Source organism: Girardinichthys multiradiatus, chromosome 21 (assembly GCF_021462225.1).
Source record: "Girardinichthys multiradiatus isolate DD_20200921_A chromosome 21, DD_fGirMul_XY1, whole genome shotgun sequence".
NCBI lineage: Eukaryota > Metazoa > Chordata > Actinopteri > Cyprinodontiformes > Goodeidae > Girardinichthys > Girardinichthys multiradiatus.
Genome location: NC_061813.1, coordinates 30,719,691 through 30,741,810, shown reverse-complemented (window position 1 = coordinate 30,741,810; position 22,120 = coordinate 30,719,691). Strand labels below are relative to the sequence as shown.

Sequence of the window (22,120 nt, the reverse complement as noted above, 5' to 3'; positions counted from 1 at the left end):
AGACTTCCCACTGAGGTGCCTTGATACAGCACTCTGGGAACAGCCTATTCGTTCAGAAATTTCTTTCTGTGTCTTACCCTCTTGCTTGAGGGTGTCAATAGGGGCCTTCTGGACAGCAGTCAGGTCGGCAGTCTTACCCATGATTGGGGTTTTGAGTGATGAACCAGGCTGGGAGTTTTAAAGGCCTCAGGAATCTTTTGCAGGTGTTTAGAGTTAACTCGTTGATTCAGATGATTAGGTTCATAGCTCGTTTAGAGACCCTTTTAATGATATGCTAATTTTGTGAGATAGGAATTTTGGGTTTTCATGAGCTGTATGCCAAAATCATCCGTATTAAGACAATAAAAGACCTGAAATATTTCAGTTAGTGTGCAATGAATCTAAAATATATGAATGTTAAATTTTCATCATGACATTATGGAAAATAATGAACTTTATCACAATATGCTAATATTTTGAGAAGGACCTGTAGAAACTCCCCTCACACTCAGCCAACAAACACATGCACACAGGATCCTACCAACAGGAGCTGCTTAGTCCTGGTAGTAACCTGAATTAAAGGGAACAGAACAGGTTGGGGTAAAACACTCAGTTTGTGTAGATGGTTTCAGTGCAATATGAAGCTGAACCTAAAAACAAAATAGTAAGTACATACCGGCATTGCTGGAGGCGTCGATGTATTGCACTTCCTCTGCTGCATCAGGGGTCTGCAGACAACAAAAACAGGCTTCGATAAATAACACAGAGGTGGTAATAAAAATGCTCCTTCACAGTGTAGCAACCTGCCACTCACTGAACCTCCACAAGCCAGGGCGCATCTACTCTACCACACCCCCCCTCTCCCACCAGAAAACTCTGCTGGTTAAAGGAGAATCTGTGTAGAAATCAGTCACAGGATGTAGTGTTAGATGGGCAGGTCCACAGAGTGTCATCAGTAGACACCAAACAAAGCAGCATCTAAAGGTATCAGCCATGTTCTGCTCTGCAGAGGTTTAAGCTGCAGTAAACTGGAAGCTGTAGAAGTTTAATGTAAAAGAATTTCCTTCATATTTAAGTGAACGAGTTGTGAACTAAGTTTGAACTCTGCCTTATTCAAATTACAAACCAACTTCAGCAAAACTCCAGTTGGAGCTGAAAATGATGCCAATGCAGATATGAGAGCAGGCCTGCAGCATTTTAGGAACTCAAGCCTCTTTGCACAGTGCCTTACAGAAGCCTTCATTCCACTTGAACCTTTTTACATTTTCTCCCATTTCAATGTGTTTTATCTGGATTTTATTGGATATATCAACACAAAATGAAAGAAAAAGGATACAAGGTTTTAAAATTATCTGACATATCTAAAAATAGCCAAGGTCCAGTCAGATTGGGTGGGGTTGCATCTGTGGACGTCAGTTTTCTTGCAACAATTCTAGTTGGGTTTAGATCTGGACTTTAACTGGGCCCATTCTAACTTACGCCATGCTTTGATCTAAACCATTTCATTGTAGCTCTGCATGCAGGTTTAAGACATATACATACCTCTGGAAAGTCCTGGAAGGTCCCTGCCATAGCAGCATTCATAACTGTAGTAACCACTCCCACTTAAAGATTTTGACCAATCAGAAAATGGCCGTCAGAGGCAACACAAGAAAGAACTTCTCCCGAGATAATGTGTTATTAGTGTGCAAAACCAGGGCTGCAGGAATGATATCATTTTGTTTATGTGGAGTCAAAAGTCATCACGGTCTTGCCTTCCTCCCAGATTTACATTTTTAACTTTTCTACAGCCTCTAAGAGGTTAATTTTCCATATTTGGCTCCAAACATTTTCCTGTTCCTGCCAAAGAAAAGCATCCGGACTGCATTACACTGCCATCACCGTGTCTCAGTGTTCTGCCACAAACGTTTGATTATAAGTTGTGTGATCTGGTTTGGATACAGGCCAGAAACCCATAATTTCTGCCGTGGTTCCAGCCACTCTTCAAATGATAGACTAAACAGAGCATTTACCCCTGCTCTGTTCCTTGGTCTCCATGTTTCTTCTCTAATGTTCTCTAACAAACCTCTGAGGCCTTCACAGAACAATTACATTTATACTGTGATTAAATGACACCTGGTAGATTTTATTTAGGGGAATTGAGAGTAAAACAAAAATTCACGCCACACTTCATTTGTTAATTTGTAAAATCCTTGTACATTGCTACTAAGCACCACCATGAGATTATAACATGACAAGATGAGAAAAGGTTCAAGGAGTATAAATACTTGTGTGAATCTACCAAATTCTTTTTTATTAGCTGAGGTTTGAAATAATTCAATTATTGGTCCTCAAAAATTGGAAACCTACTCTTGAAACCTGTTCAATGCATAAATACGATGGTCTTTTCCAGCTAGAAATACCCCTAAAATTTGGCTTTGCATGCTTTTGTTTTTGTTTATCCATTAGCATCTAAGCTCAAAGTGTCTCGCAAAACAAGATGCAGATTTATGGTGTTTGTCAAATAACTTGGTGCATTACTGCCACCTTGTGGTAGCAACACATTACAACCTGGTGCCATGTAGTATTTGAATTTTTTTACTGGAGTAACAATTTTCACATTCGGACATGAGTAATAAACACCAATACAACATGTAAACTTACTACCACAACAGAGGTCACTGTAAACTAAACAGACACCACACAGAACCTGAGCTGTAACTGACAGACGCACACAAACCCAAAACAAAGACCGGTAGACCAGCAGAACTCCAGGATTCCCCTGCACCCTCTCCTGTCATTCCCTCCAAACAGGCGGCCACTAGATTATGAAAACGCTCTCAATAATTACTCAAAATGAAGGCAAAGGAGGACACCAATGTTTCAAAAGCCAGGAGATGACGTTAAATTTCTGTCTGAAATGTCATGACCCATGCATGGACCAGAAAGATGGAAGTGAATGTGAGAGTAGGTGAGATGCTGAAATTACAACCATAATCGATTCAGGTTAGTGGAATCAAAAAGTCCATGTCTGCAACAGGTGAGCATTACCGTTTGAGATTGATTAGTTAGCAGAGCGATATAAAAAGATGTGTTACTGATAATGTTTTTATATGTCGAAGAGGGAGAGAAAGAGAGTCATTACTTAAGTGTTGCTTTCCTTGCGAGTGCAAGTTAGTGTGCCACACCTCTACCAGACAGCTCCGATCAACCAGTGAGCCACGACCCAGACTGCAGCCACACTGATGCCTCTTGATCAACAATAACTAGAGGGGAGAGGCAGCAGGGAAAGCCAAGGGGGAGGAAGGGAGGAGAGGCTGGGGCGGGGCCCCCCGGAGCTTAGCATGCAGCCAATACCTGAATGTCGTATACGGGTTTGGAAGAAGGAATGGCGGCAAACTGTCGGTAGTCAAACTTCTTTGATGACAGGGACTAGAAGGATAGCAAACAGGGATGAGCAAAAAGCAAGGTAGAGGTGGAGGGTGAAAACAAGAGAGTGGAGGGAAATATAGAGAGGAGGAGGAAGAGGAGTGGGAGGCAAAAGAGGCTAATGGGTGAACCAGCTGAGGCATATGATGGAGAGCAATGTGTGTCAGTTTACTGACGTTAAGCAAGATGGTGGATTTATGGCAATGTTGTTTGAAGGAAATGTCCTCTTGCCAGCCTATCAACGAGGAACCTGATTGATTTTGTATCTTAACTAAAACTTTAAACTGGACTTACAATTAAAGCCAATTTTACATTTTTGAGAAAACAAGCTCTCCAGGAGTGAACAAACATACAAAGCAAGAACCCTGACAGGGTGGAAGCTTACCAGCCTGCCTGGTGAGGTTAAGGCTCGAGGACTGAGTTCTGTCAAAAAATACAAAACATGTTTTAGTTAGCACAACATTTAACCTTCCTCGACAGTATTACTCATATATGAACTGTCCTGTAAAAGGATTGAGTTTCTTCCCATTTTGTCACATTACAACCACAAACCAAATAGTATTTTATTGAGATTTTGCATCAGAGACTAACACTAAGTAGTACATCATCGTGAGGCAGAAGGGAAATGACATGGTTTTCTTTCTCGCCTTTTACCCTGACACCCCTAAACCAGGGGTCCCAGACCACCGGGCCCTGGACCAGTACTCAGCCGCGGAGCTATCGGTTAATGTGTGGTTATTTTGAAAAACTGGGAGGCATCCGTGTGCTTCTGCTGGTGCGCTTGAGAAGTATTAAGAACACAGAGGAGGAAGGGTCCAACCTAAAGGCATCAGTCGCGAGCAAAAAGTTAGGGACCCCTGACCCCTTAATGAAATTAACTTTTGGCTGTGCAAAGATCTTCTCCATCAAATCTCTCGATGTGCGAAGCTTGTACACAAATGACCTGAGGTGTAATTGCTTTGAAAATGGTTCTACCAAGGACTGAGTCAGGAGGGCTGAATACAAATGCATGCCACACCTTTCAGATTTTTGCATACAAAGGTTTTTAGAACTCATGCATCCTCTTCTTTCCACGTCACAATAATGCAATGCTTTGTGTTGGTCTATCACATAAAACCCCAATAATGTACAGAGGTTTGTGGTTGTAATGAGACAAAATGTGAAAAACAGTTACAGAATACTCTTGGATTAGCTTCATATTTTGTTGGCAGCGAAACCGATCTCATCCAGCACCAGTAAAACAAACATTTCTCTAAAAAGACTGGTGTGAGTCAGCATCGGCCATACCTTCCATGGGAGTGGGAGACGGCGTTGGAGCCGGCGACGGGGACTCGGCCAGCTGGTCTAGCGTCCCACGCTTCTTCCCATCCCGAGACTTGGCAATGACCATCTGAGCTTTCAGTGCGTCTTGTTCCAGAGACTTCATTCTACACAAGAGACAACAAGGTTCAAGGAAATCCTCTGAAATTATGCCGGAGGTGTAAAAATAGGCACAAGAAATGGCAGCGGTAGTTGTAGGCCATTCACTACTGAGTTTCGGTGCTCCTTGTCCTGGTTTGCTTAGTTCACAACGAGATAAATAGAGAAGGAAGGCATTCCAGGAAAAGGACTACCCACTGCTAGTAGGTTTATCCCTCAACACTCATCAGCTAGCAAACTTACAGCGGGCTATGTGCTGATACACATACTGCAAGAACGGCAAGACACAAAGGAAAATAAAGAGCTCTACAGGGAAGGGGGAAGGACGAGACAGAGGAAAGAGACGTTGGGGTCAAACTGAACTAGAGACAGAAAACGCAAAAGACGTGCAGAAGCAACAAAAAAAAAACAGAACAAGAAAGGCAACAGAAGCACTGTTAGTGTTGCTGCAAGTGCTTGATTGGACCTTTCTGAATCTGGCCTCTAGCAAAATACCCCAAAACCAAAGCACCCGAGCACACCCCCATGATGCCGTGTGTCTGGCCCTAGTGGCCAGGGCCGAGGAGCAGACCTGAGCTGGGAGGCTGCAGAGGAGGAGGTAGAGGAGGAAGCATGGGGCTGGGGGACTGCGCCCTGAGAGGCCCTCACTCGGGCCTGGTAGAGCCTCTTTGCCAGGTCCTGCTCATACTGTCTAACATCCTCCTCTAGGCCATAGGGCCTGTGCCCCGCAAGCCACAGAGATGGGAGAGAGGGTGACAGAGGGAAAGGGAGTGGAATGAAATGAATTTCAGGATGAAGGAGAAATTTGATGAGGAGTCAGAAAGGGACACAGACAGAAAAAGAGAAGAAAACCCAAGAATGGAAGATAAAACACTGACAAAATTAGGAAAACCAGGAATAATAAATAAGTTTTAGACGTGACATCAGGGAGAAGGAAACAGACCAAACAAACCACAAGCTAAGTAGAACTTTCATCTGCAAACAGTGAACGTATGCTATCAAACTCAGTGGTGTTAATGATCTCACTTAACTTCTGGTACAGTTTTAGCTGCTAAAATCTAATGTTTGTATTACTTTAAAAACAGCAGCAAAGCATTTCATACTTAAAAACAAAGAGGTGATGTTTCAACTAGACCATAAAGTGCCTTACAAAAGTATTCAACATTTTCAGTTATATTACAATAAACTTCAATGTATTTTAGTGCACAAAGAAAGGCACAATTTGTATGGGAGGAGTATAATACATGGTTATCGACATTTGTCTTCAGCCTAAGTGAAAACTTTGTCCAACCAACTTTGACTGGAGTAAAAGCCAACAGTGCTTTTGGGTTGGTACCCCTGCCAGCTTTGTACATCTAGAAGCTCGCCAAGTGTCTGAACAGCGATGTTTAAAGCTAGCTTTATAATTGACGCGTTGAACAGGGCGCGAGGGGGCGTCTGCCAACAGTGCCGCAATGGCACCGCCCCTCGCCACTACGCGGGGGCCTGGTCGTGCACCTCCAAATTTTTGTAACTTGGCGCGTGCCGCTCTCCATTCAGCATGAAGGAAGCTCAAGGTTCAAACTTTTCACGCACAAGAAAATCACTTCATGAACAGAAGGAAGAGAGTAACACAACAGAAAAACAAGTCAGATTTTATTTTATTAACAGTGCTTAAAGTTTTTATAGCTTTTTTTACTGTTAAGAGTCTGAAATTGTATATAGCTATGTTTCACCTGGATTTATACTGAGATTAAATTATAGATATTAGTAATAAGGGGATTTTTCTGAAGGATATCAGTCGGACTGAATTCATTTAGGGGTATCAGAATAAAGCCTGCTGAATACAAATGCATGCCACATTTTTCCAATTTTTTATTCAACAAAGGTTTTAAATCCATGTATCATTTTACCTTCACTTCATAATTATTTTTGTGTTTGTTAACTTTGTCTTCTCAAACTAAATCCAACTGAAATATATAGAGGTTTGTGGCTGTGATGTGAAAAAATGTGAAACATTGTAAGGGCTACTTTTGCAAGGCGCTTTTCGTGTGCTTTTCATATATTCATGAGCTTTTTGTTTTTGTGGAGAAAAGTCGTTTATTATTCATATCAGGGGAAAACCATGACTTGTTGCAATAATCATTCTGTTTTTAGGCCTCAGAACAAAATTTCACATCTAATGATATATGCATTTTTCCTTAAAATCTACATGCATCCGTTACCGTGCTGCCCTCCACATGGCCCTCTTCTCAGCTTCCAGCGCTCGCTTCTCTGCAGGGGATAGGTCCTTGTCGGGGGCCACAGCCAGCTCAGGGCTCTGCATACGGAGCCTCTCTTGATGTCTGCGTTCTGCTTTGGCTGTGCGGATGGGAGCCGCCGACTCTCCAGGGTAGGCCGATATCAGACTGATGAGACACATCATGAGTAGCGATAACACTGAACTGACCAACAGCAAGCAGACATTCAGAAGTTACTCTGAAAAAAGTCTTAAAACTGTAATCACCCCGTCATAGAGTTTGGTCTCTGCTCCAACCTTAAGCCGTCCTCCAGTGAATTCCTTTGTGAGTGACCCTTGCCATCCACTGAAGAAGGCCTACAGACAAACAGAGAAGAATCAGAAGCCAGTTTGTAAAAGAAAGTGAAAACAGAAAAGATTTAAAACAAATAAAACAAGATTCTCACCCTGAGGTGCCAGTGTAGCTCAGTGGTGTGGGGCATTGCTGAGATGGGCTAGATGCAGGCTCCACCTTGTACTCAACCCCGTCTAACAAGACCTTTCCTGTAGCCTTCATGTGCGCCATTTGCTTAGCCAGGTCTTCTTCATCATCCTCCTCATCTTCGTCCATCAGGTATTCCCGCGCTCGCTGCTCAAACCTCCTCTCTGGGACAAAGTGATGAGATGCAGACGTGTAAACCCGCAGGGAAAAACAGGTCAGGCATGTTTTTATTGGTTGTGGAATGAAACTGAAAACAAACCTTCCTCCTCCCTCATTTTCTTGAGGTCATCCTCTCCAACGAGGGAGACTCTGGGTTTGGGTTTCTCTGGGGTTTGCTGCTTCACGTCAATCTCAAAGTACTTCTGCCGGTCCCTGAACGAGCGCTGTTCTGGGCTCTTCTTACCTCCAAATAAAGGACTCTTAGGGGACAATCAAAGAGAAGATGATAAACAGTAATTTTGATTTCACTGTTCCTGACCAAGAAGAATAATAAAGCTGTCTTGTTCTTGAGGTGTTTGCAGTAAAAAAAAAATGCCAGAGGATGGAAGGTCAAGAAGACAAAAGTACATTAAATAAAACCATAAAGGTGATTTCAGAGGAGCTTAAAGGGAAGCTTGTCACTAACAGCAGCGTATATGTAGTTCTGGGAGCAGAGAAACCACCACCGATCAAGCCAAGCACACCGCAGCCCAGACCCCAACCAGGGCCGCTCCAGCCATGGAAGCGGCGGATACCTGCAATTCCACGGAGGTTCTGGAGAAGCGTGGCACCGCTGCCAGGCTCAAATACTCCCGTCGATCAGAAGATAGGGAGGGCCGGGGTGAGACCTTGCTGGTCAGACCCTCATCACCTCCTTCCTGACCATCAGTTCTATCATCAAACACGTCGTCGTTCAACACAGGCTGAAAAGGCCAAATAAATCATGTCCTGACTGTCAGAGCAGCTTTCAGTGCAAAAATATAGAACTTCAGAACCGTTCCCATTCGAACATGTAAAAACAAAGAACTTCACATGAATGAGGTCTGATCTTGTGAGTCGAGCTGAAGCGTAAACGTTTAGCTCAACTTTTAGAATCGAACGTCTGGAACAAATCTACTTTTTAATGACACTCCAAGTTATTGAGATGCATCTCAAGTGCCGAATTTGATGGCAACTTCAACATCGCCTCCTTCGCTTATTTAGTACTCCTCCAATAAAACAGCTGTAATGCTATTTTTTTCAAATAAACCTTACTGAAACTTAAAAACACACCAGCGGTGTGTGAATCCTGCAGAAATACATCTGTTGTGTGTAATTATATTAGCTCCAACTGGGGGCGTCTGGCTGCTGAGCATAGCTCCACGTTCTGTCACGTCTTCTGGAGAAACCATTTAACAGTAGCGTCACTATGACAATGCCGTGGCCATTATTTATTTAGTGCACTGCATTGTTAGAAGAATATTTACTTTGAGTAACACTTTGAGTGTTTTGTGTTTGACGTCTGTTATGTGATCATTTTAAACAGCATCTGGATCCTGGTCGTCTCTCACTAAATTTTGTGTAATTGGGTACAAGGTCCTATAGAACTACGACAACAAGCTATATTTAAAATAAAACTGTAAACTAATGCTTAGATGAATATGAAAGAACAAGGAATTGGGTTTCATGTTTTACGTCCCATCTTGTTGATATCTCTACTGACCTCTGGTGAAGGTTGTTTTGGGTAAAAATTGTTCCTCACGCCATACAGATCCTGTTGGCACAGAAGAAAATGATTGTTAACGTAAAAGAAGAGTCAACAGGCAGATGAAATAAATATAAAACAAGATTTCACATCAGTGCATGAGCCACACATGGACAGATGGATGGATCAAGAGGCAGATCAGCACCAGTTTGACAGATGAAGTAAGTAGAGCACAAAAACAAACGATGGACACATCCCACATGTCACAGCACGTCACAGACTCCGCCCCTATGACAGCATGCAGGCTTCTCTCATGACTGCCTGCTTCAGTCAGGGTGAGGGGGGTGGAGCCAAACGAACCAGTCAGCACAGCATGCTCGTGTCCTGACCTGGCCGGTTCCGGTCAGCACCTCCTACCTGCGGCGGCTCCAGCACTGCCAGCGAGCGAGGCACGGCGGCGAACGCCTTGTATGCCTGCTTGACATTCATTTGGAAGTCGTCGGGCGAACAGGGGGAGGGGGCGCGAGGCTGCAGGTGGGGGACGGAGGGGGAGGAGTCATGGAGGTTGGGTCCATATGTTAAAAGAGGTAGAGAGGACAAACAGAGACATGGGGGAGAGGGCAGACAATGAATAAAACCAGCAAAGTTCAAGATGGCTGTGGAGGAGCAGCATGGCGGCTGGTTTCGTGTGAAAGAGGAGGAGCGATGCAAAGAGAGACAGACAGTAGGGCTTGGGCAGGCAAAGCAGATTCTTCTGTCTGGGCACCTTTGTGAAATAACCAGGCAGGTTAGTGATGAAATCACAGCTTTTCCTCATTATTTACCACTCCAATTACACCGACGGCTAGAGAACAAATCAGATTGTTTCAGAATGATGAAACTTTTAGCAGCTTAACTTCATTCTGGAGCTCAGAGCTGAATTCAGCACACTATTGCTTAAATGTGCTCAGGGCAAACAGACACACACCTGAACATTCAATAACAACTCTGCCTATGTTTGGTAACAATCAATCATGCGCTATAAACATTGGTAACTGCTGGGTTGCATTATTTTAGGGCCTGTGGCCTGAGCAGGCAGCACAGGACGCCTAAAGCCAGCCCTACGTGGTGGTGAGGGGTCTTACAGAGGTCTGGGAGTTGAATGGGGAGGGGCCATGCTGAAAGGGGTTAGGACTGTGGCGCTCCGGCGTGCCGGGGGAGGTGGTGGGGCGCACACGTCCGACTGGCTGGATGGCTCCAGGCCGCGTCTGGGAAAAAAAGAAAACAGATGATAACCGTTTAGAAGCGAAAACCAGAGAGGCTGAAATTTAGTGAATGGATGTAGATGGTTGAAATGCCTGAATGAATTTTTGACTATAACTGTACTCCTTTAATGACCAGTGGATCTCTAGAGTGAACACAGTCCTGTTAAAGAGCCAGGTTTAAAGTCATAAGAAGTGAGACCATCAAAACCTTCTGCACCTTTAATGTTTAACCTGTTCAACTGAAATGAAACACATTAATAAGGAGGGAAATATGAAGAATAAAAGCTGCAATAACCTGGTTGCATAAGTAAACGCCCTTAAACTGATACTTGGTTGAGGTGCCTTTTGACTAAATTTCAACGTTCAGTCTTCTTTGTGAGCAGTCTAACAGAAACCTATATTATGACTTGGCCACATCAGCCCACTATCTTCCACAAAACTATTTTAACCCAGCAGATCTGAGGACATTTCTTGCTCTGGCTAAGCCGTTCATTTCCTTCTGGTGAAGCCGTTCATCAGAGGATTTGGATCTGTACCTTTACTCACTGTGATGCAGAGACATGAAGTCCCTCGTCACTTGCAATCCTTCTAGCAGACACCTAAAGGGTTTGGGTCACAACTGACTGGTAATTTCACCCATCTCAACAAGAAAGGCAAGCCAACAGCATTATGCTGCCACCACCATGTTTCCCTGGAAGAAATGTGATTGTGTAATGCACACGGTCTTGTTTTGATGCTAGATACCTTTTGCAAGTTCAGGTTTGGTTTTAAACAACATAAAGTAACATAAATCACTCTCCTTTTAAGGTTCTGGGAGATTTTAGCGAGGCCTGGATGTTCTCTTTGGATGAAAAAGCTTCTGTCTTGCAGTGTCACTCCTCCTTCCAGCTGTATGAAGAATACATGTATGTGACCAGCTAAACAAGGTCGTGGTCAATTAGCTAAACAATGCAAAGAAAGAAATATTCCTCACACACCTGAATTTTATTTCAGGTTAATCAGATTAACTGAAACTGATGGGAGGTGTGAACTGATGAAGGCTGAAATTTCAGCAAAATCATTAAGTTATGCGTGTGAAACCAGGTTATTATATTTATTTTTATTGTATTTTTTACATTTTACACCTCTAACAGTGTTTTTTCAGTTGGGTTGAACTGGGCTTTTTATCACATTGAATATGCAGAACGTTTTTATAATGATTTATTGAGGTCAAATTTTCTTTGGATACTTTAAACTGTTGTGTTTAGGGTTCTAAGAACCTAATGCAGAAGAGCCAATAACATAATCTCCCAAGCCTGAGTCACCTTTCAAAAACACGTTTACTGTTGTTTAATCAACGCTTGACATTTAGTTTAAGAAGTGCCCAGCTCTTTTCTAGTTTTCTTCTGACACTCACTGATGATGAAGTGCTGTCCTTAGCAGTGGGAGTGGCAGTGTAATGAATGTTTGCCTGTGGAAGAAGAACAAAATTCAAACAAATTTAAAATCTGTGACATTAAGACATCTGTATGACTCAGCAGCATCCAGTTTAATTGAAAGCCGCACTGAAATAACTATAAAACTAATGAAGCTTCTTCAGGATGATGCAGGACCACTTAAAGACACGTCTCAGGCAGTGAAACACAACCAGGTTTTACCTTTGGCCATATTTCTTAAATTTGCTCATGTCCAAGTTGCTACAAATATGCTCTTAATTACTGTCATCTAATGTCTGACCTAGAAAATGTTAGAAATTATCCTCCTCGGGGGAAATTTAAAGCCATAGCTGGTCAGCAAAGACATTAAGACAACCCCGACTTCAGGTAATGCTTATCTAGTCTGCACAAGGCAAAGCGTCAGTAATGAGTTGGCCACAGACGACATTCGCATGCTTTTCAGCTCAACAGGTTATGTTTCATTAATGAATGTCTGGATCTGCAGAGAGGGCCACAAAGCCCACTTACAAAGCGGGTCTCCCTGCCTGCACACATGGAGCTGTTAAAGGAGTGGTGGCTGGGCTAAGGGTGGGAAGGAAGGTCAAGAAGGTCAGCTGTAAAATACCTCCGCTGAGAAGCTACAAGTGACTCATGAATAATGATGAGGTGAATTAAAGGATAATAGGATGGTAGTTGGTGAATACTGGAGGAAGGCGTGCTGGGGCAGCTCACCGGTTGGATAGTGGGAGAATACGGTGCTTCCCGGACTGGGCTGTCCGTTCTGGTGTAATCGGATGAAGGTGCCTGGAACAAAATGAGATGGAGCTAATTAATCAGCTGCTCAATGTTTCATTTACTATACCAGAAATACTGCAGTGATAACAATGCAAATATAAGTCCTGAAGTCTGAATAAATTAGAATGGCAACCAAATGTTAATTTATTTCAGTAATTTAACTCATTCCAGAAACGTTTTACTTCAACAACTTAACTCATTCATTTTGAATATTGAGGCTTACAGCTAATTTAAACCCAAAATTTAGTTTCTTAGAGAATTATAAAATTAAATTGGACAAAAAGGATTTCAAATACAGAAAGGTGGGCTTACTGAAAAATGTGTCAATTCACTGTACAGCACATATACTCAATACTTGGTTGGGGCTCCTTTTGCATGAATTACTGCATCAATGTGGCGTGGCATGGAAGCGATCAGCCTGTGGTTCTGCTAAGGTGTAATGGATAATGGGCTTCAGATCATCCACATGGCTGGCTCTGGTGTCTCATTTTCCTACATAGCTTCTTCATGGGGTTCAAGTCGGGCCAGTTTACTGGCCAATCAAGCTCAGTAACACCATGGTCATTGAACCAGCTTGTGTGTGGACAGTTGCCAAGTCCTGCTGGAAAATGAAATCAGCAACTCCATAAAGTTAGTCCGCAGAATGACGCATGAAGTGCTCTAAAAGCTCCTGGTAGGCGGCCGCTCTGACTCTGGACTTAATGTGAGAGCTGTAGCCCATGTACATCTGATACATTGGCACATGGTGGCTGTTTATGGCTAGCTGTAGCTGTAGCCCACTTCTTGTCAAGATTTGTCTTGACAATCTTCTCAAGACTGCAGTTATCCCTGCTGCTTGTGCACCTTTTCCTACGACATTTTTTCTTCCACTTAACTTTCCAATAATATATGTGGATACAACGCTCTGAACAGCAAGCCTCTTTAGCATTGACCTTTTGTGGCTTACCCTTCTCAGAGGTGTCTGGTAATAGCAGTCTTCTGCATGGCTGTGTCAACCAAATTGTTTCTGTATTAAAAGTCCTTTTTTCTTTTATTCATCATACTCGATACTCAGATTTTTAGAGAAACTGATTTTGGGTCTTTATAAGTCGTTTCACTTTTTGAATCAAAATCCTGAAATAAATCAACTTTTCAATGATATTGATTGAGATGCACCTGCAAAGTATTCAGGTTAGTCATGTGAATTTCTTTCAAGCATTAAGCTCCTGTTGGTAGACATGCACCTTACTGTCCAGCACACATTCCTTCCTACATTATGACCTTCCTCACAGTTGTTGGGTCAGACATTCCCATCGAACTGGACTCGCAGCAGAAGCGTGCAATAGATTCACCTTATTGTTGAAGTTATCACGCTTAGACTTGGCCCAACACACCCAAGAGGAAAACTATTTGTCCCCTAAACTCTTGCATCAACTACATTGTGATTTGTGACCAGCTCCACAGCCAGAATACCTACACACCAAGAAACATTTTTATCTTAATACTTGGAACTGGGAGGGTTTACCTTTCTAAAACCCAGAAAAATTAACAATCATATTTAAGGAGCACAGTGAATGAAAACACAAAGTGCACAGCAACACAGCATGCTGCCTCCAAACTACACCCAGGCATCTTGCCTTGCTGAACAACCAGGGTTGCAGTTTTCCCTGTTGGCCGTAGCCCACAGGAGGCCCCGACAGGATCTGCTCTCCAGGTGGAAGACCTTTTCCTTTACGATTGGCCACCAAGAAGGGGTTTTTGTTAAAGCACATAGGCTGGGAGTCCACCAGGCATTCCTCTTCCTCCTCAGGAGAAACTGTTGCGTCAACAGCTGTGTTCGAGCCTGGATTGTCAAGGACGGTGGACGTCCCATTAAGTGAGAACTGGAATTCATGGAGATAACTGTGGTCTGTGAGGGGTTCAGTGGGTTTGCCCAACCCGAAGCCCACGGGTTCTAAAGGGCCTCCGTGATTGTCTGGCGGGGGGGCTTCCATGGGAGCAGTCAGAGCGACAGAGAACTGAACAGGAGCAAAGAAGAAGGAGGAAACAAAACTCACAGGAGAATCTTAACTCACTAATATTTAAACTCACACAAAGGAAATAAAGAGAAAGAAAACAGAAGACAAAAAAGTTGCACAGTAACTTTCCACAACTAGTGTTGAATTCTCCTCGTTTAGGAAGTTAAATGTTCATATAACGTTCATTAACGTTTTATTGTAGTGCGGTGAGCCATTTTACAAGATGGACCAACTTATAATCAGTGTACAGGACTGTAAAATATGTAATTCAAACTAATATAGAGCCAAACCCTTAAACCAAAGTAAGATAAGAAGAAATTCCAGCATCTCTATGAATAGAAAGTTGACACAGAAGCCTCCAGCTGCCAAAAAGAGCGATTTGCATCACTAAAACTCCTCTGAAGCCTTTGAGATAAGTTTCCCAGCCTCCATTGTTGAAGACATAACTGGTGCAGTGTGCTAACAGCCACGTTACTGCAGCAGAGACTCTCAGCCTCTGCTTTAAATAGTCTTTATCAGTTTAACCAAGAGGAAACAACCGTGTGGCGCTCCTGCTGCTGACTGTAAGACCCGTCGTTGAGGGTCAGAGGGATGGAATGTGAAGCGGTGACCTTTTGGCACCGACACAGACGTCTGTGAGTGACAGCTGGCTTTTAGAGGAGAGAAGTCAGGCCGCTGGGTCGCTAACGTGCCAACGCACTGAGAGGACCACAGCTGTGAGGGAAGAGCAGCATGTCGAACAGACGCCCAACCATTCATTGAGCTTTTAGCTTTCGGGGTTAAATGTCAAGTTTCAGAAACAACATCTGGCGAAATGAGATCGCAGCTAAAATTACCTTCCTTAGAGAGAAAAATGTTTCCATACTGAACCATTTGGTTACAGCAGAGGTGTCCTTAAGACGGTACAAGAGTGGCCATTACGCCCTTTTGCCAAGTAGTTTTCTCTAACCTGCTGAGAGTCTACCCCAGTAAAAACATCTCCCAGCAGGAGGTTGTTATCGGTGTTTTTGGTCACAATTGGTCATTCTTCATAAGAGTTACCTGGTCCAAATGGGGAAAAAAACCACAATCAGTGGAAATGGAGGGTCATACTACGATACAATTAAATTAAATTTAACTATATGAGAAATTTGAGCAATGACTTGTCTACACAATTAATTAAAAATACAATAGAATAGATTTAAAATAGAAATAAACTAATATAGAAGTAGGAGGATTAAATTGCAACACCCAGGTACCAAACGGACACATTATTTGGGAAAGGGACGCAGAGTCCAATTAGTTTCTTTGTTTGTCTAAAAAATCTCAGCAATGCTCCAAGGATAAAGGACCAACATTAAAGGATCGTTCCGAGGCTTCAAGCAAAATGAAAACATTATAAAGTCTTTTTATGCCAACATCTAGTCTACAGCTCTTAGATAAACCAATACTCCTACTTTTTATGTAGTAATAAAAGACCACACCTTTGTTTTGTTAAATCTGACTGAATGTCATGCTGGAGTTGGATTTAGGAGTTCCTGTACTTCAGTTTTCAGAGCAAATTACAGGAAAACTGGTCATAGGACAAAGAGTTTAACACTGAACCATGTGGGAGTGCTCAGATCTCAGGGCAGCAACAGCTGCTTATGATATGTAGGTTAAGAGCCGCTGCTCTCCCAGAACAGATCTACAAGTAGGGCACAAAGGCAAGTTCATAAAACTTCAATCATAACATGATGTAACATCATTTAAGAGAAAGAGGTTCAGAAATTCTCCCATTTGAGCGCTGAAACAAAACAAAACAAAAAAATCAGTAAAGCTGGATTTAAATAAAAATCAAGAATCTGACAGAAACAGAGACAAAAAAGAATAAAGACAAAAGCCAGAACAGGTAACTCACAGCAGGATGATCAAAGGACAGCGCCGGATGTCCACAACAACTGATCCAGCCAGAACTTTCAGAGCTCAAACTGAGACACTCGTCTGTTCCTCTCAGACGACACGGTCTCCACCCACCCAGCGTACTCCGCCCAACTCAGAGCCAGATTTACGTTTAAAATATCGCCAAGAGGAGGCCCGCTGATAGTGGGCAGCTGTTCCCTTCCCCCAACTCGTCCACTCTGCCCCGGTTTAGTCTTTCACCCTATGAGGCACGACCCGGACTTCTTTGGACACAAACCTCTGTTCATCTTGTAAATTTTCAGACCCTTATTCTCAGCTTTTTTCTTCACTTCCTCGTGATTTAGTTAAATCTTGACATAAATCTTTATTTAACTTTGACCTTCAGGTAAAATCCAAGTAATCAGAGAGACACATCATGGATTCCGGTTCTCCTTTAAGGGCCAACTGGTCAGATCAGGGTCACCCAGAACTTCTGGAGGCACAAACATGACAGATTCCAAGTGGGCCTATTCTGAACCTCTAAGCAAAGCCACACACAGCAAACCAAACATTTACAACCTTAAGGCACTGACCCCGTTTTCAAACGTGTCAGAAAGTTAAATCCACCATTCACTCATGGAAATCCTGTGTGAATTCTGCTAGTTTGTGGCAATACCTGAGAATAAAAAAAGAGACTCACTCTGTTGACTTTCTGCAGGCTGGTGGCGGGGAGGGCAGCCAGGGTTTTGTAGTCAAGTTTCAAAGGTCCAGTGCCAAGGTTCTGATGAGAAAAAAACAAAACAACAAAAAACAAAGCTAAGAAAGACTTTAAAAGTAACATATTTATAACAAAACCAGTATGCACACAGATCAACTAGTTGTGTGGGTATAAAGCTAGTAATGTGGAGCGGACCCAGCTAGTTCCCTACTATTAAAAACATTTAGATGAGCAGATATGAGGTTGGTAAAATCCTACTCAAGATTATGTGCTAATGACTCCATCCATCCATCCAGACCTGTAAATTCTGGACTGGATAATCCTACACTGAATACAGATCAATAAAATCACTTCACCATCTTTCACATCTGTTTTCTGTTTGTAAAAACTCTCCCCAAAAAAAAAAAAAAAGGTGTTTCAATGTGTTTTTGGCATCTAATACAGAAACAGCTTAAAACCTCAAGCTAAGCGTGTCTGGAGGCCAAAAAACAGTGAAACTGCCTGTTTTTGTGTCTTGGTTCTGTTAGTAGCTGGAAAACAAAACCCATCAGCGAACTGGACACAACTATCAAATACAGGAAATAAAGGAAATCATTTAAATATAAATCAATGGAAAACCTTAATTTTTCAAAACAATTACACTAAATTCTAGATAATATCTGAAAACTAAACTCGATTTTCTTTTATCCGTAATTCTCCAGGCTGGGAAAATTAGCTAATCAAATTCCAGACTAAAACATCTTAAAGATGAATTAGTAGTTGTAAAATTCAGTTAGTTAGAACTAAATGAGGGTTCCCAAGGTCCTTCAGCACCCGACTGCAAACAACCCAAACATTTGTGACGACACAGACCAAATGTACCCCCAGATGCATCTTCCATTCACACAAACACTGGACAAGTAAAAAAAAAACATCATGAGAATGACCAGAGTAGGCTGTAGTCCAATAATAAATATGTGAGCATTAGAGCAGCTGAATGAAAACACACGTGCATCACTAAGTTCAGTTGGTTAGTGCGCATAAAAACGGTCCAGGCAGTCCTATTTATGTATTTACAGTTTATTCTTAGAGCAGTCTCCTCATCTAAAACAACTTCCATCCAGCAAACCTTTACTTGGGTTTGATTTCCAACCTCACTTTAACCTGCAGGAAGAGTTTCTCCTGTTTGCTCTGAATGCAGCAAGGGGACTTGGTCCCAGGAGAAAGGTCTTCAGATTGCTTAAAGATGTTGTACCTTTGCTTTTCAATAAAAAGATAAAAACACTGCCTTTCTATAACATTATACAACTCCTCTCCACTACAACAGCTGTTTATAAACCAGCTGTTTATTAACTCTCTTTAACACTATTTTTTCTACCAAATAATCACAACTCAATCTGACATGCGTGAACCTAAGAAGTGGTAAATGAAATTGATGATACAGGAAATATCTTCAGCCTGAACTCTATTCGATCCAGGCTTCACAAATACATGCATACGGCCTATTTTTAAACAGAAGCCAGTTTTAAGTTGGCCTCCTGTCAGCAGGTTGGTGATAAACCCGACATCTATCATTTCCCATCACCTTCAAGAAAGCCTGCTGGTCTTTTTCATTTAAAACAATATAAAGATAATCTTGGTGTAACATCTAATGTCCCACAGATGTGTTTAACTCCTGCTTTGTTTAGTTCATTTTGATCTGAAACACTTTAGCTCACAGATCAGGATACACAGACAATAAGATACCCTTTTTCACCTTATGTGGGGTAATTATTCCCGTCCCTTTCTGAAAATCTCCTAAATCATAAATGGAAGCACGTAAGAGTGGAAGAAAGCTGCACCTTTTCTGGAACCACCATTCTTGGAAGATGTTCAGTCAGTTGTTTTACTTTGCAGCTAAAAATGTCAAACAGCTGAATGTTGGGGTTTAGTAAAACATTCCTCGAAAAGAACCACATTATTTTAATCCTCAATGCGGTAAAAAAAAATTAAATGAAAGCTATTTTCAATTGTATCGAGATTCAGAGTTGAGGTTGAGTTGATTTGCTTTACAAGATAAGTTTGAACTTTTTGCTCGATGAACCGGTCAAAATATCAAGCTGAAAAATGTCTTTCACCAAGTCTACGTTGGATTAGTGGAAAGAGAAAAGTGGACTCTTGTTCTGATCTGCTACTTTCCACATATCCAGCCTCGTCTCATCGGGGAGGCAGAGATCTTTCTGTTTGTCGTCTGGATGGTACCAGAAACATCCCAGCCTCATATCTTTGCCTGATTGTACGTTCAGGATAGTTTTATATATTTATCTTTTATAGACAAGTATGTGAACAGTTTATCCTTCCCAGAACTTTTTATGCATTATTTTCTTTCATTGAAGTCTTATTTTAGTATTAGTTTTAAATCGGTTTCTTTGTTATTAGTTTTCAAGGTTAACTTCCAAACGGTGGACCGGTGAATTAGCCTTTGGCCAGAGGGCCTTGACCCCCATCTGCAGATGTCGGCAGAGATCATCTATTCCAGGTAATCTTTAGCATATTGTCTGCAGCACTGGCAGCGCACGCTGAATCCATATTTATGGATCAACATGGGTCTGTTTGAACACGCTTGGCAGGCGTGGGATCCCTGACCGAATTTTCTCATTAGAGACAGAGGGTCCATCTCGTCCCTTAAGTGTTGAGCAAAACCTCTGAGGTATGCTTCCAGTAGTGATCCCATCTTATTTGACAGGGGAAAATTTTTGTCATGTTTGCGTCTGAACTGATGTTTCGCTCAGACATGCCTCTGAGCAGGGCCTCACCTCCGTCTCCTCTTCTAGCAGGCGAGTTGCCTCTTCACGCTCCAAACGCATACGCTCCTTCACCATGAGAGGAAGAGGAGGAGCAGAGTGCAGAGAAGGAAGACACCCAACCACACACAGAGTGACGCGATGAAGACAGATCATTTACAAGAGGAGGAACGTATTGTTACAGACAGAAGGGTGGGGGGAAAAAAACAGCGAAGATGGAAGTGAGATGATTGGATGATTATGTGTCACACCAAACACACCAGAAAGACAGGTGAGGGAGAAACAAAAGGGTAGAAATCACACAGATTAAAAAGTGCACTATTCATGTTTCTATGGGAGCAGAAAAAGCATGCAAGGTGAACAACTCTCAACACCCACACAGGGTGCAGACAGGAAGCTTCATTCATTCAGTCGCTTCTTTAGCTACGAAAACTGATTTTCTTCTTTCCATGTTTGGCTGAACTACCGTTTGAAATTTCCAGTTTCACTCACCACTTTCTCCATCTCCTCTTGTTCCCACTGCGATGCCTCTCTGACCATCTCAGACTCCTGCGGAAGAAAATTGAAAAATCAACTTCAAAACGGTGCTTTTGATTCTGCAAATCTCGGCAGAAACAGGAGCACATTCATCAGCGGATACAGAAGAGACAGTAAGCTGTCATATTTAGCAGACAAACCCTGACACAACAGCCGAAACGTGACAATGGTGTGTGTGTTCACATGGTGCGCACAAATGGAGCGAGGGAAACTATTGCTGATCGAATTCCACCTGCTGACACCAAACTGTGGTTGCAGCAGAATCTCTGCATAAAACATCTAATTCATGCGCGGACTTGAACACAGCGGCGCTCCGCTGAGATTTTACCGAGCGCTCCGGCAGTTCTTTACACCAGGCACATTTTGTTTGGGCTCCATTGAGGCTTGAGTGATACCAAGATCTGACACTGATGCTGCTTGCTTGCTTGTATTCAAGGTTATAATGTAGAGTCAGATCAGCGTAGGATTTGCATCATACCTTCTGTATGATTTCCATCTCTTCTGGGCTCAGGTCTCGGTCTATGGAGGAGATGCTCTCCAAACTGTTCTTGCGTACAATGCCGGTTGCAAACGGGTTGGCGATGATGCCAGGAGACGCCTATAAAAAAACAAAACGATTTGTCATAGAATATTTTGACATATAACTTTGTTTCATTACTCATGAAATAGTTTTGTGAATGATGCCAGACACCAAGACCTGTTTTTTGTCTGAAAAACTGCTGCTTAACTGACCGTCTATTGATGAGCGCCTTGTCAGAATATTACATTTACGAACTTTTCAGCAATCCTACCCAAGAGCCACCAGGATCGGGGCAATATCATTTGGTGTGGAAGTTGTAACTGACGGACAAAAACTAAACTATTGGTTGGTTGTTAAAAATGAATTCAGAAGATACGCAAAATGATCCAGTGAGACCTAATCAGCAGATAACAAGAAACTGATATCGTAGCATCTCTGCTCTGTTTTATCCTTTTGCAGAGTCCAGTTCTCTCTCTCACGAAACACGCTGGATTGTAAAATGTTAGCAGACTGGTGGAAATCTCACAGTTCAGCTAAGGGTTTATTAACTGTCTGATGAGCTTCAAGTGAATAGATATAATGGTATAAATCATCATTGTAGGTACTGTTCAATGCTCTAACATATACTACTGTAACTACAGCTTTCAGAAGCTGTTTATTCTGCCTGCATTTATTTTATGATTATGTTATTCAATTTTCTTTATTTTATCCTTTAAAATACGACAGCAAAACTTTACTTTTTTCTGTCTGATTACCTCATTTCCATCATTTAAATCAATTATGATCTTCAGTAGCCTTTTTACCAAATACATTTTTACTTCTTGGATGGCTACTTTGTACTTCTACTTGAGTACAAATATATTGAAGTACTGCTACCCTTACTTGAGTACAAACTTTGGCTACTCTACCCACCACTACAAGTTAGTAACAGTTCAAACATTATTGCAATTAGCAATTAATGATGCAGCACCTGTATAACTACAACGAATGAATGATTTAACACATAACATCAAATCAAACATAAGTTATCTTGTGATGATTTAACTTCATTTAAAGGTGTAAAAGCAAATATTAAGCTATAACAATATGTCTTTGCTGTATTGT

The 22,120-nt window shown here is 42.1% G+C and overlaps 1 protein-coding gene across 19 annotated transcripts in view; it reads right to left on the bottom strand.

Annotated features, from left to right (window-relative positions):
- scrib (scribble planar cell polarity protein) overlaps window positions 1–22,120 on the bottom strand; it is an 80,457-nt gene that overhangs the window by 4,598 nt on the left and 53,739 nt on the right. For 2 of the 19 annotated variants that reach the window (XM_047349352.1, XM_047349355.1), the window contains 21 exons: window positions 20,975–21,094; window positions 20,452–20,508; window positions 19,972–20,028; window positions 17,180–17,260; window positions 14,239–14,619; window positions 12,560–12,631; window positions 12,356–12,409; window positions 11,809–11,862; window positions 10,293–10,415; window positions 9,586–9,696; window positions 9,187–9,237; window positions 8,240–8,407; window positions 7,765–7,924; window positions 7,471–7,669; window positions 7,292–7,381; window positions 7,011–7,193; window positions 5,378–5,524; window positions 4,675–4,814; window positions 3,773–3,810; window positions 3,316–3,390; window positions 656–707 (listed from right to left, as the gene is read on the bottom strand). In XM_047349352.1, the coding sequence (XP_047205308.1) occupies window positions 656–707; window positions 3,316–3,390; window positions 3,773–3,810; window positions 4,675–4,814; window positions 5,378–5,524; window positions 7,011–7,193; window positions 7,292–7,381; window positions 7,471–7,669; window positions 7,765–7,924; window positions 8,240–8,407; window positions 9,187–9,237; window positions 9,586–9,696; window positions 10,293–10,415; window positions 11,809–11,862; window positions 12,356–12,409; window positions 12,560–12,631; window positions 14,239–14,619; window positions 17,180–17,260; window positions 19,972–20,028; window positions 20,452–20,508; window positions 20,975–21,094 (2,413 nt within the window). Of the gene's footprint in view, window positions 1–520; window positions 551–655; window positions 708–3,315; window positions 3,391–3,772; window positions 3,811–4,674; window positions 4,815–5,377; window positions 5,525–7,010; window positions 7,194–7,291; window positions 7,382–7,470; window positions 7,670–7,764; window positions 7,925–8,239; window positions 8,408–9,186; window positions 9,238–9,585; window positions 9,697–10,292; window positions 10,416–11,808; window positions 11,863–12,355; window positions 12,410–12,559; window positions 12,632–14,238; window positions 14,620–17,179; window positions 17,261–19,971; window positions 20,029–20,451; window positions 20,509–20,974; window positions 21,095–22,120 lie in introns of all 19 variants that reach the window. The other 17 variants (XM_047349360.1, XM_047349363.1, XM_047349356.1 and 14 more) reach the window with 17 other exon arrangements.